This window comes from Anser brachyrhynchus (assembly GCF_964034855.1).
Source record: "Anser brachyrhynchus genome assembly, chromosome: 17".
Taxonomy (NCBI): Eukaryota; Metazoa; Chordata; class Aves; order Anseriformes; family Anatidae; genus Anser; species Anser brachyrhynchus.
This window is the reverse complement of record NC_137710.1, coordinates 1,035,672-1,048,428: the sequence shown is the minus strand read 5'-3', so window position 1 is coordinate 1,048,428 and position 12,757 is coordinate 1,035,672. Positions and strand designations below refer to the sequence as shown.

At 63.0% G+C, this 12,757-nt stretch overlaps 1 protein-coding gene across 2 annotated transcripts in view; it reads left to right on the top strand.

The window, feature by feature from the left end:
* SEZ6L (seizure related 6 homolog like) overlaps positions 1-11,021 on the top strand; it is a 39,129-nt gene extending 28,108 nt beyond the window's left edge. The window contains exons 4-17 of one of the 2 annotated variants that reach the window (XM_080559033.1): positions 611-803; positions 1,253-1,438; positions 1,600-1,765; positions 2,647-2,813; positions 3,756-3,950; positions 4,032-4,170; positions 6,342-6,538; positions 7,500-7,694; positions 7,890-8,081; positions 8,289-8,483; positions 9,146-9,178; positions 10,016-10,127; positions 10,267-10,369; positions 10,645-11,021. In XM_080559033.1, coding sequence (XP_080415159.1) covers positions 611-803; positions 1,253-1,438; positions 1,600-1,765; positions 2,647-2,813; positions 3,756-3,950; positions 4,032-4,170; positions 6,342-6,538; positions 7,500-7,694; positions 7,890-8,081; positions 8,289-8,483; positions 9,146-9,178; positions 10,016-10,127; positions 10,267-10,369; positions 10,645-10,674 — 2,103 coding nt within the window. In that variant the 3' untranslated portion in view covers positions 10,675-11,021. Of the gene's footprint in view, positions 1-610; positions 804-1,252; positions 1,439-1,599; positions 1,766-2,646; positions 2,814-3,755; positions 3,951-4,031; positions 4,171-6,341; positions 6,539-7,499; positions 7,695-7,889; positions 8,082-8,288; positions 8,484-9,145; positions 9,179-10,012; positions 10,128-10,266; positions 10,370-10,644 lie in introns of both variants that reach the window. The other variant, XM_080559032.1, reaches the window with a different exon arrangement.
* Positions 11,022-12,757: the final 1,736 nt, after the last annotated feature.

The window sequence follows — 12,757 nt, the reverse complement described above, 5'->3', positions numbered from 1 at the left end:
CCACGCGCCGCCAAAGCGCCCTGGCGCCGTGCTCGCGCGGCAGCCGCACATCTGCGCTGCGTGCAGCGGGGTGGGGAGACGGGCACGCTGGTGACAACAGCAACAAACCCTCCCAGTCACAACATCGCCGGGAGGGTGTGCAATTACAGGCTGAGGCTGCGGTGTGCGCTAAATATAGAGCCCTGGTCCTCGCACACTTAAGGAAACAAATGATCTGATGAGCATCTTTCTGCTGAAATATGAGCCCATTTATTAAGCTAAATGGACGTGAAATGCAAATGTGAGGTTACTTCTTCAGCTTTTTCCAAATAATAATTAAAGCCTTTGGGGACTGCTCTTTAGGCACGTTTGCTGTGACTCCCCACCCGCTCCGGGTGCAGGACCCCGGGGAGGGTTCCTGGTGTGAGTGCAGGCAAGCCCTGGGCCCGACAGAAGAGCCCTGCTCTGGTGGCACTTGTGCTGCACAGGTGCATCCGACCTCAAAAAGCGTGTCAAGCAAGCACGACACGCGGCAGCTGTGTGTGCCTGGGGCTGGGACGTGGCCGTGCTCCCGGCCCCCCGGGACGGCCGCCTTCGCCCCCGCAGCCTCACAGCTCTCTGCTCCCACCAGGTGAAGAGCGTGAACCTGTCGGACGGCGAGGTGCTCTCCATCCGCGGCGTGGACGACGACAGCCTGGTGGTGCTGGCCAACCAGACGCTGCTGGTGGAGGGCCAGGTGATCCGCAGCCCCACCAACACCATCTCCGTCTACTTCCGCACCTTCCAGGACGAGGCAGTGGGCACCTTCCAGCTCCACTACCAGGGTAGGTGCCCCCTGCCGGCTCCTCGGCCCCGCGGGGTGGGAACGTGCTGGGCTCTGCCCCCCGAGGCCGTGCACCAGCCAGGGCAGGAGCGAGTAGCAGCCTCCGTGGTGCCCTGGAGCAGAGGGTCTGACATGCGCCGCAGTGGTTGCGCTCCTCGCCCCATTGCTGTCCCCATTCGGCAGCTCTTCCTGCACAGACTCTGACTAAATGTCTGTTTTTTCCTTGAGAAGCCATAAAAAATGCATGTGTTCAAGCAAATTTATTCTAAAATAGAAACTGGGTCTGCCCAAAAGCAGTAACAGGTGGAAAAGCAGCGGCGGGGTGCAGCCGGCCCCGCAGCGGGCGCTGCCCGTGGCACCGCGGGCGCATCCAGCACGCCCTCGGTGCTCAGCCCCGGCCACGGGGTGCCTCGGAGCAGCCCAGCCTCGAGCCGTGCGGTGTCGTTCCAGTGTTCATGCTGAGCTGCAGCTTCCCACGGAGACCCGACTTCGGAGAGGTCACCGTCATGGACCTGCACTCGGGGGGGATCGCCCACTTTCACTGCCACCTGGGCTACGAGCTGCAGGGCCCCAAGGTGCTCACGTGTATCAACGCCTCCCGGCCTCACTGGAGCAGCCCAGAACCGATCTGCTCAGGTGCGAGCCTTGCTGGCCGGGGGGGTGTCGGCTCCCCGCTGAGCTCAGCGGGGCGTCTCCCCCCTCTGCGGTGCATAAATAAGCGCATAAATAAGCCCCCCATAAATAAGCGCACGGCCCCGCGCCCCTGCCCTCACCTCGCCCGTGCTCTGCGTTGGCAGCGCCCTGCGGCGGCACCGTGCACAATGCCACCATCGGCCGCGTCCTCTCGCCCAGCTACACGGGCAACCAGTCGAGCAGCATGTACTGCGTGTGGACCATCGGGGCCCCCCCGGGCCAGAAGCTGCACCTGCACTTCGAGAAGCTGCTGCTGACCGAGAAGGACAGGTGAGGTGCTGGGAGCCCGCGGTGGGGTCTGCGCCGAGCTTTGTTCTGCTCAGGGTGAGGAGCAGAGAGTTTTTTGGGTGCTGCCCAAGTATCACCAAAGCTTGGAAGCCCCGGCTGGGCTCAGCCCCACCTCCTGCCCTCCTGGTGCCAGGGCTGTGGGTGTCCCGGGGGCAGCTCCGGGAGGAGACCTGGTGAGGAAGGGGCAGAGGAAGGTCCCGGTGCAGGAGAGGAGGCATTCAAGCACTCAGGAGGCAAGGTCTCTGAGCAAAAAGGGCTGCTTGCTGTCCTGAGGACGTGCTCCTGGTGCTGGGGGGGTCATGCAGGTGTCCTGCCCTCGCCACGTGCAGGGTGCTGCAGTGTGCGGGGTCATGCTCGGCCTCTCCTCCCCCCGACCACCCCGTGCCCAGCACTGCTCTTCACCAGGGCACGAGAAGCTGCAGGTCCCGGGCCATCAGTATCCGTAACAGAAAGTGCACGCTTATGGCACTGACGCTTGTGTTTAAAGAGCATTAGAATCCGGTCTGGCAACAGGCAGTAAAGCAGGTTTATGGCTTGTAGGAAAGCCAAAGGATAAAGCTCCTGTTTATGGCACAGTAAAAGAGACTTTTCTGGTTGGTGAAGTTTTGTTTGCATGATTTCTTTAAAACGCTGTGTTCTGGGCGCACCGGGGAGCAGGCGCTGGTGCGAGGAGGAAGGGCTGGGTCCCCTGCAGGCCCGTGTGTCCCCATCCCCAGCAGGCACCGCGTCCCCCAGTGCCTCCCTCACTGGGAACGGGTCCCAGGGGCCGGGAGCCAGGTCCAGGGCTGGCCAGGGAAGCGGTGCTGTCGCCGCAGGGACCTGGCAGATCTTCCCCCCATAACGCGCCGTGTGTCCCGGCGCAGGATGGTGGTGTACAGCGGGGACTCCAACCGCTCCGCTGTGCTCTACGACTCGCTGCGAGCCGACAGCGTGCCCTTCGAGGGGGTGATCAGCGACGGCTCCTCCATCCGGATCGACTTCCTCGCCGAGGAGCCCGCCGCCGCCACCGCCTTCAACATCCGCTTCGAAGGTGACCCCCCCGTCGCGGCAGACCCGAGGGCAGCGGGCGGTGGGGGCTGCAGGAGGGGTCCCAGCCCCCGTGCTCCGTGCGCTGCCGTCCCCGTGGCGCTGGGCACGCAGGGCTCTGCGAACCTCCTGTGGCTGCGGCAGCTTTGGGGAGTGCGTTCCCCTAGCAAGAAACAGGAATAGTGAAATCCCGTTTGCTCCAACAGAGGGCCGTGTTGGTAAGCGTAGTGCCTGTGGGAGGTGTCTGTGTGCCTGGCACAGGGCTCCTCCGAACCCGACCCGAAAATGCCGGCAGGCTGTGGGAGGTGCGCAGCCCCCACGGCCAAAGGCCCCGTCTGTCCCCGTCCCTCGGTGCCACGCAGGGCCGGGCTTGTCCTGACCCCTGCCCTGTGCACGTCGCCTGCCCTCCCGTGGTCACCGCATCCGTCACGCTGGGTGTCAAAAGCTCTTGTGATGGCTCCTGCGAAATCCTTTCCTTGTGCTGTTTGAGTCGCCCGGCTGTTATTTAAGTCCCACATTTCTGAAGTGTAATGATCTGTGCCCAGAGTTAACAGCTATACTTTTACACTTCCAAAAGCTCCTGGCAAGCCGTCAAACCATGCTGGCCCCCTCGTGCCTGCCACCCACAGCCCTCTCAGCGTCAGGGGGGGTAGGACCCAGCGCCCTCACTCCTTCCCAAGGGAAGAAGCGGGGTCTGGTTAAGCCTGCGTGGCTCAGGACAGATAAGTGGTTGTTAATCCTGAAGTACACCGTGGGAGAGGCCATTCGTGTGGCAGCGTGGCTGTGCGTGGTGGGGACAGAGGGACAGGTTCCAGGTTCCTGGCAGAGCCCCGGGGCTCCTCCAGCACCCCTGAAGCTGGGAGCAGGGAGGGTCGAGGAGCTGGGAGGCAGCGCCGTCCCCAGCCGGCTCCGTGCCCGCACCACTACCGGGGGGTTTCTCTCACAGCCTTCGAGCGGGGCCACTGCTACGAGCCCTACATTCAGAACGGGAACTTCACCACCTCCGACCCCACCTACAACCTGGGCACCACCGTGGAGTTCACCTGCGACCCCGGGCACTCCCTGGAGCAGGGCCCCGCCGTCATCGAGTGCGTCAACATGCGGGACCCCTACTGGAACGACACGGAGCCGCTGTGCCGCGGTGAGTGACCCGCCACGGGGCGACGCCGGGCCCTGCACCGATGCCACGGGCACCGTCTGACCCTGCCTGCCTCTCCTGCAGCCACGTGCGGGGGGGAGCTGACGGCCGTGGCCGGGGTGATCCTGTCCCCCAACTGGCCGGAGCCCTACGCGGAGGGAGAGGACTGCATCTGGAGGGTGCACGTGGGCGAGGAGAAGCGGCTGTTCCTGGACATCCAGCTGTGAGTAGTTCCCGGGCACCGCTGCATGGCCCTGCCCTGCCGCTGCCCGGCCCAGCCCGCTCCGCTGCAGCATCCCCCCGCCCAGGGGCCAGCTCTGCTTCTGTTCTCCCCCCTCGGTGCTTCTCTAATCCCCTGCAGTGTGCTCAGCACCCAGAGGGAGGCACCAAGTGCTGCTCCAGAAATTCAAAGTGCTTTTGCAGCTTCCATCGCCTTGCAGCTTCCATCGCCTTGCAGCACCCATCACCTTGCAGCACCCATCACGTTGCAGCACCCATCGCCTTGCAGCATCCATCCATAGTTAATTGCTCCTGAGATGGCTCCTGGGCCTCTCCCCAGCAAAGCCTGCGGGAGCAGCGCCACAGCAGGACGCAGCCACGCGCAGCTCAGAGCAAAGCACAGCCTCATCGTGAGCTGGTTCATCCGGGGCTGGGAAAGCCTGGGGAGATCCACGAGGAGGAAACCTCAGCTGGGTGCCTGGGCTGATGTGATGCAGGCGGCGCGGGGAGGCAAACGGGGGGGTGAGGAGGCAGGCGAAGCTCTGCCCAGCTCCCCTGTGCTGCCTTCTTGCTCCTGTGAGACCTGCATCGCTTCACCAAACGCACCAGTTCCCCTCCGACTGCCTGCCTCCCCTCAGGAGCTCCTTGTGTTGGGGCAGCCCCCGGCCGCCTCTGCCCAGGCGGGGGCAGGCACCGCGTCCTCGCCGCACCTCTGGGTGCTCGGAGGGCAGTGGGTTTTGGCACCGGGGGGGGAGCCTTTGGCGTGATAAGGCTGCCCAAGCAAAGGGAATCTCCTCCAGTGCTGTTTTGGGTTTTCAAGAGGGAGGGCGTTTTTTCAAGTATGGGCTTAGAGTCATAAAGGTTTTAAGGCTTTCTGTAAAAATCACAAGTCAGAGCTCCCAGCGCAGCTCTTCCGGATTTGTGGGCGCTTGGGCTGAGCAGAACTGGAGGCCAGGCGATTTGAAGTCATCAAACATAAATGTCACCGAGAAAATCATGTTTGACAGAAAGCAGAGATTTACTACAAATGTCAGCTTGCCATGGGGATTAACTGGGCGCCTTCCAAGAACGTTCTTAATAAAATGTTTGGGGATCAGCTCAGGCGTCTCCAAACAAGGCCGAATTAGACGGACGGATGTGCAGGGCAGGGGTCCTGCGGTGACCGAACACGTCCCGGGCCCACGGGTACTGAGCAGATGCAGGTGGCCGGATCCTGCCGGGAGCCTGGCTGCAGCACCCCAGCACCACCCTGCACGGGGCTGGGTGAGGGCAGCACCAGCTCTGGCCCCAGGGTGCTACGAGGATGCTTGCTTGGGCCATTGCACAGGACATCCATGGGCAGGAGCCCGGGCTTAGCAGGGGAGGTTGCTTCAGCCTCAAACCTGGCGGAGACGTCTCCTGTGGGGCCGGAGCACCCTGGTGCTGTGCCCTGCCCACGGGGAAGGGGAGGACGCGGTGTCCCAGCCCCTGTCCCTCCATGAGCTGGGCGCTGGGTGCGCTCCCGGTGCTGGTGAGCCCTGCTGGCCGGCAGGACTGGGCAGGATGGCGAGGAGCAGGGGACTCGTGTGCCCTTTGCTGGGGAGAAAGGCGAGAGCCCTTCTGTCCCTGCCAGTGCCTTTTGTCCCCTCCTGCTTGGGGGGCAGCTGGGGACAGCCCCATCCCTGCTGCAAGCGGGGTGGACGGGGGATGTGGCCGGCGCTGCGCTGCTGGCTCAGGAGCAGGGCTTGCTGCCTGCCTGTCCTCCCTCCCTGCCCTCTCTCTGTGCCCTCCCTGTCCTCCCTCCCTGTCCTCCCCCCGTGCCCTCCCCGCCGCCCCCAGCCCCACCACTCCATGGTTGGCCCCGCACCGCTCTCTGCTGCGGCTGGGGCATGGCGGGGGTCCCCCCAGCCCCACGGAGCCGGTGCTGCTCCCCTGGGGATGCTGGCCCAGGGATGCTGGGAGGCTGGATGCTCGGACCCTCCTCAGCACCCACAGCAGGGAGCTGGGGCCGGGGCTGGCGGTGGGGCTGCCGCTGGAGGAGCGGTGCTGACCCCCTGGGGACAGGCAGCCCTAGGGCCGAGCCCTAGGAAGGGGTGTGGGTGGCGCTGGGGCAGCAGGTCACCTCGCCGCCCCTCGGTCCCGCACCATGGCGTGCGGCCGACCGCCTGCCCAAGCTGACCGAGCTCTGCTTTCCAGCCTGAACCTCACCAACAGCGACATCCTCACCATTTACGACGGGGACGAGCTCACCGCCCGCATCCTGGGGCAGTACGTCGGCAGCAGCGGCCCCCAGAAGCTCTACTCATCCAGCCCCGACCTCACCATCCAGTTCCACTCGGACCCCGCTGGGCTCATCTTCGGGAAGGGGCAAGGATTCATCATGAACTACATAGGTAAGGGGTGAGGGGGGCGGTGGGCACAGGGCACCGCAACGTGCAGCTGCTCCAGGCTGGTTCTGCAAGAGGGCAGTGGCATTTTGGGCCCAGTGCAACTGCAGAGCAGAACAGGGAGAGAAAAACCACAGGGAATAGGGGTGCAGGACTCCTGCACACACACACACACACACACACACACTCTGTCGGGCACAGAGCCGATGGCACCGAGGCACTGCAATGACGCACCGTCCAGGGGAGGTCACTAAAGCCTGTCCCTATGTGGGCTCCAGATGTCCCCACCTCCTTGCTCTGGCCACGGCTTGCACGACACCTGGAGACGTCTGTTCACATCGTCCTTTGGCACAGCCACATCTGCCAGAGTGGGTGCCCGAGGAAGGGACAAGGACTGGAAGGGCTCTCCTGCCCCGGCTGCCTGCAGTCTCGCTGCCTGCCTCCCTCCCCGCCTGTCTTCCCCCGGCAGGCTTCTTCCAAGCGCGTTCCCCTTCTGCTGCCAACAGCCCCAGTTAGAGCAAACAGAGCGAGCTGCAGCGCGCGTCACCTGCACGGCCCCGGGTCCCCGCTGCAGCGCTTGGCCAGGCTCTGCCTGCAGGAGACCCTCCCCGGAGCAGCCCAGCTCACCAGCAGCAGCTGCACCGCTGGTGTCATGCGCCTGCAGTCAGAACAGAGCCGGGTGTTCCCAGGTTGCTCTTTTCGTACAGACCCCAGGGAAGGCACTGCCTTCATCAGCACAGCCCTGGCCTGGCTTGAGGGTCAGAGGCTGGGGAGACTCAAAGACCCCCCCCCCAGCTGCCCCTTCCCCCTGCCCAGAGGATACCCCGCACAGCCTGGGCTGCCGGCTGGGCTGCTTGCAGTGCACGGGGCCGCAGAGCTGTAGGGAGGGCTGCACACCCAACAAGGAGCCGCGTGTCCCTGGGCAGCAGCTCCGGGGGTGGCAGCCAGCACCTCCGTCTGCCTGCAGAGGTGTCCCGCAACGACTCCTGCTCCGACCTGCCCGAGATCCAGAACGGCTGGAAGACCACGTCGCACACGGAGCTGGTGCGAGGGGCCAAGATCACCTACCAGTGCGACCCGGGGTACGACATCGTGGGGAGCGACACCCTCACCTGCCAGTGGGACCTCAGCTGGAGCAGCGACCCCCCCTTCTGCGAAAAGAGTAAGTGCCCCTTGCACTGCCCTGCCCTGCTCCACCGGCCCTGAGCGATGTGCTGGCCGTCCCCACCGCGTCCCCAGGATCCCGACCACATCCCCAGGACCCCCACCATGTCCCCAGGACCCACACCTTGTCCCCTTTGCAGCGGCTGCCGGGTCGCAGCCCCGAGCTCATGACCCCGACACTTCTTTTCCCCAGTTATGTACTGCACGGACCCAGGGGAGGTGGAGCACTCGACCCGCCTCATCTCCGACCCGGTGCTGCTGGTGGGGACCACCATCCAGTACACCTGCAACCCCGGCTTCGTGCTGGAGGGCAGCTCGCTGCTGACCTGCTACAGCCGCGAGACGGGGACGCCCATCTGGACCTCGCGGCTCCCGCACTGTGTCTGTAAGTCCGCTGCGGTGGGGCAGCTTCTCCTCCTGCCCTGCCACTCGGCTCCTCCACTCCTGGGGGCTCTGGGACCTTCCCTGCACCACGACCGTGCCCAGCCAGCTGCAGTGGTGCAGGGTTTCACCTGGCAGGCAGGCTGGGTGCGATCTCAGGAGCTGCCTCCCCAGCCCTTGGGCTCACCCGGGGTGTGTCGTTCCCTCCCAGCCGAGGAGTCGCTGGCGTGCGACAACCCGGGACTGCCGGAAAATGGCTACCAAATACTCTACAAGCGCCTCTACCTGCCCGGCGAGTCCCTGACCTTCATGTGCTACGAGGGCTTCGAGCTCATGGGGGAGGTCACCATCAAGTGCATCCTGGGCCAGCCGTCGCACTGGAGCGGCCCCCTGCCCATCTGCAAAGGTAGCGGCACAGCGGGGGCGCGGGGGCAACCTGCGTCTGTGCCGGGCACCCTCGGCTGGCCCAGGGAGGGGGAGCCCAGCCCGTGGCCACCGCATGGGGTGCGCTGGGCTGTCTGCTTGCTTTCCTCGTGCTGCTCTCCCCGGAGCCGTTTGCCCAGGCTGAGCAGCGACGCTTCCCCCGGGTGTCCACGTGGGCTGAGGCGCGAGAGGTCGGCCCTGGGAGCTACCCTCGGCTCCGGTCTGAGCGGGCTCCGGTTGCAGTGTGCCCTCTGGACGTGGAGGGCCCTCCTGTTGCCACCAAGCTGCAGGGATGGGTTGTTCTTAATTCCTGCTTAATTCCTAATTACATGGAAATGCTCTCAAGCAGTGGCACTCCGGAGGGTAGAGCAGCCCAGGCAGAGCCATCCTGCTGCTGTCTTTTTGCACAGCCTGCTCAGTCGCCGTGCGTGCACTTACACAGACTGACTGCTTGTTAAAAGCTGAACGCCTGCAGCAGTTTGGGACCCACGGGGTATGGGGAGCTCAGGCCCGTGCTTTCCCGGCTCTAACTTCCACGGCAGCCACAGGCTGGGGCAGTGAGTCCTCAGCAGGCAGAACACCGAAAGCAGCCAGCAGGCAGTGCAAGCCCAGTTCCCTACCAGTAACTCCCCGTTTCTCTTCCAGTGAACCAGGACAGCTTTGAGCACGCTCTGGAAGGTGAGTGACACCTGCTGGCTGAGCCCCTTGCACAGCTCAGCGTGCAGAGCTCTCCCTGCAGGGAGCTGAGCCCCCCCCTCCAACCTCCTGGCACCCCCAAGTGCTCCCCAGCCTAAAACCCCACGGCACCCCAGCAGAGGTGCTTGGGCTGAAACCGGTGCAGTAAGCGCTGCGTGCACGTGGGGGGCACCGAAGGACCTGAGCAGTGCGCCCCGGTGTGTGCCCTCAGCCCCGTTTGGTGAGGGCGGGCTGTCTGGCACCTTGAGCTCCTGGGAGGACTGGTGCAACCCTGCAGAACATTTATATTTATATTTATATTTATATTTATATTTATATTTATATTTATATTTATATTTATATTTATATTTATATTTATATCTATATCTATATCTATATCTATATCTATATCTATATCTATATCTATATCTATATCTATATCTATATCTATATCTATATCTATATATCTATACATATATCTATATATCTCTATATATTTATATCTATATCTACATCCATATTTATATCCATATTTATATTTATATTTATAAGGTGCCTATCAGCATATTGATAAACATTCTTTGGAACCCCTCTGATGGCGGGGTAAGAACAGGAGGCAGCCTGTTAGTACCCCAGCACTTCTGTTCCCACCAATTAAAAACAAACAAACAAACAAAAAAAGCCCCGAGACTGCCTGGGGAGGAGCAGCGGGCTCCTGCGGGTGCCTCCAGCCCAGGCAGACGTCACCTGGGCGAGGAGCGAGGGCAGGAGCGGAGGCGGGGGGGGGGGGCACCGGGTGCTGGGCATAAACCCGCGTGCGAGATCTCGTCCTTTTAGTAGCAGAAGCTGCTGCGGAGACATCGCTCGAGGGGGGAAACATGGCCTTAGCCATCTTCATCCCGGTGCTGATCATCTCCCTGCTGCTGGGGGGAGCGTACATCTACATCACCAGGTAGGGCCCTGCAGGGCCCCCCCCGGGGACCACCCGGGGCTGTCGAGCGTCACCTGGGGTCCCGCGGGAGGACGGGGTGGGTGCGGGCTGGGGTTTGCCCGGCGCCGTGCAGCCGGGTGACTCTGGCATCGCCCCGCAGGTGCCGGTACTACTCCAGCCTCCGCCTGCCCCTCATGTACTCGCACCCCTACAGCCAGATCACGGTAGAAACGGAGTTCGACAACCCGATCTATGAGACAGGGGTGAGTGCTGCTGGGCCCCTCGCCCCCTGGGGGCTGCTCCGCTGGCTGGGAGCAAAGGGTTTCAAAGGGTTTGCCGCGCGTGCAGCATCAGGACTTCAGGGAGCGAGCGGACAAACCGTGAGCGGCCCCGGAGGCTTGCAAAAACCCTGGGCCGGGCAGGGAGGGGACCGCTCCGGGGAGCAAAGGGACCCCTGGAGCGCCTCTTGCCCCCCGGGGATGGGGTGCTTATCCCAGAACACGGCTGCTGCCCTAAAACGGCTTTTCCTTCTTTTCAGGAAACCAGAGAATACGAAGTTTCGATATAAAGATGGCGCTACGAGAGTCTCCAGCTGCGAACTTAATGTGCTCTCATAGAACTTCCTCAGTAACTAATCCAGAGACTACGTGGAGTTTGGTTGGACCCCTGGACCTGCTGTTGTCTTTCCTTTTGCCTCTTTATTGAAGATTTTACTGTTTTCTTCACTGTATTTATTCTATTTAAACTGCGATAGGTGTGCTGCAGAGCCCCGGGGTCTGCCTGGACCCCGGTGCAGGCAGCAGCGGCAGAGGGGGGCCGAGCCCCATGCGCTGCACCCCCCCGCACCGGCCATGCACGCACAGAGGGGTTTTGCAGTACTTTTGTTGTTAAAAATTAAAAACGTCTCCATTGCAAGAGCCTGCAATTGATTGCTCAGAGCCGTCTTAGGCGCAGGGTTTGCCGCAGGGTCCCGCCGGCCCCGTCCCATGCCCCCCGTGGCAGCGGGCACCGGGCGAGGGGACCGTCCCCGTGCTGGGGAGCGGGACACGTCTCAGGAAAGCATCCAGGTGTGGAGCCCCGCTCACAACACCTGGGGAGCAGGGCACGGCACGGCACCTGCGGGGGACATGCCGCTTCCATCTGCCCCTTCGCTTTGGATGACGTGGAGGACATGAGCAGGACTCACAGCTCTGCAGAGAAGCACCAGCCCGCAGCCTCTCCACAGCCCGGCCCAGCTCCTCCGGGAGCTGCAGGAGCGCTCCCCGGGCACCAGAGCACCTCTGCTCCCTGCTTCTCATCAGAAACACTGCGTGGCCATCACCGGGAAAGCCCAAGCCCAGCTGCAGGCTGCGGTCGGCCCTTCGCCCCGCGGCAGTATCTCAGGGTAAGCGCGACGGACCGGGCTCCCCACCGCCGCCCCACGAGGGGCAGAGGGGCCGCTGCCTGCCCCGGGGTGCGGGCACGGCGCTGGGCAGCGGTGGGGCAGCAGCGGAGCCTCCGTGCCTCCACGCTCCTCCCGGAGCTCTGCCACGATGCCCTCGAGGTTCGCACGTGGCTCCCGGGCTGGCAGCTGGGCAGAGCCCGGGCAGCAGAAAGAGGCAGGGGATGGATGGAGGTGGAGGTCCGCTGGAGGAAGAAAGCAGGCAGCAGGGCTGGGCTCCGGCACGGGAAACCAACCCGGGGGCAGAGGGGGCAGAATCAGCCCCTCGGCACCACTCCGACCGTGGATGAACCCTGCAACAGCCGCTCTTGGGGCCTCGGCATCCCCGTGCTCCGTCACTGCAGACGTGGGGGCGTTTGCCCCAGCCAGAGCTGGGTGTCCCCGGCACGTCCTGGGCTGCCGGTGTCTTTTTTTTTGTCCTTGTAGAACGGCAAGTGTGACCACGACAGTGTTCGGGAGTCTGTTTTAGGCTAGGGATGGTTAGTGCATCTCTGCAGTGTACAGCCGAGACTTAGTTTTTTTCCTTTAAAAACGATGAATGTGTGTTTGTAATTTGTAAAGGTTAAAAAAAAAAAAAGAAAAAGAAAAACAACAAAAAAAATGTGCCAAAAATGTACTAAGCATTTCATTTCCCTTCATACGTCTGTTTTTATAAGAACAATGTGAAAATTGCTGGGATTAAATATTTTTGAACATGATAAAGTCCTTCCGTGGGAAGCTGTAGTGTTCGGTATAACCTTAACACAACTAGTTCTGTATTTTTAAACATCTGAAGTCCGTTTGCGGGGCTCTGAGCCACAGACGGGCCAGCAGCATGGCCTTGCTGCACCGGTGCTGCGGTGGCACGGGCAAGGGCTGGAGCTGGGCACCTCGCGCACCTCGCTGCGGGGCCTCAGCACCTCTGGGCACAGATCCCTGGGGCCGGATCCTGCAGTGGTGCAGCCCCGCAGTGTCCCCAGCTGCTCGTCCCCACGGCACGGAGCTCTGGTGGCCTCTGTTCAGCTGGTGCCTTCCCGCCTAGGTGTGCTGGGACCTGCCCGGGACCCCCCTGGGACCCCCCCGGGACCCCCTGGGACTCCCCTAGGACCTCCCCAGGACCCTCCTGAGACCCCCCCCCGGGGCCCCTGGGACGCCCTGGGACCCCCTGGGACCCCCGGGACCCCCCTAGGACCTCTCCGGGACCCTCCTGAGACCCCCCCCGGGGCCCCTG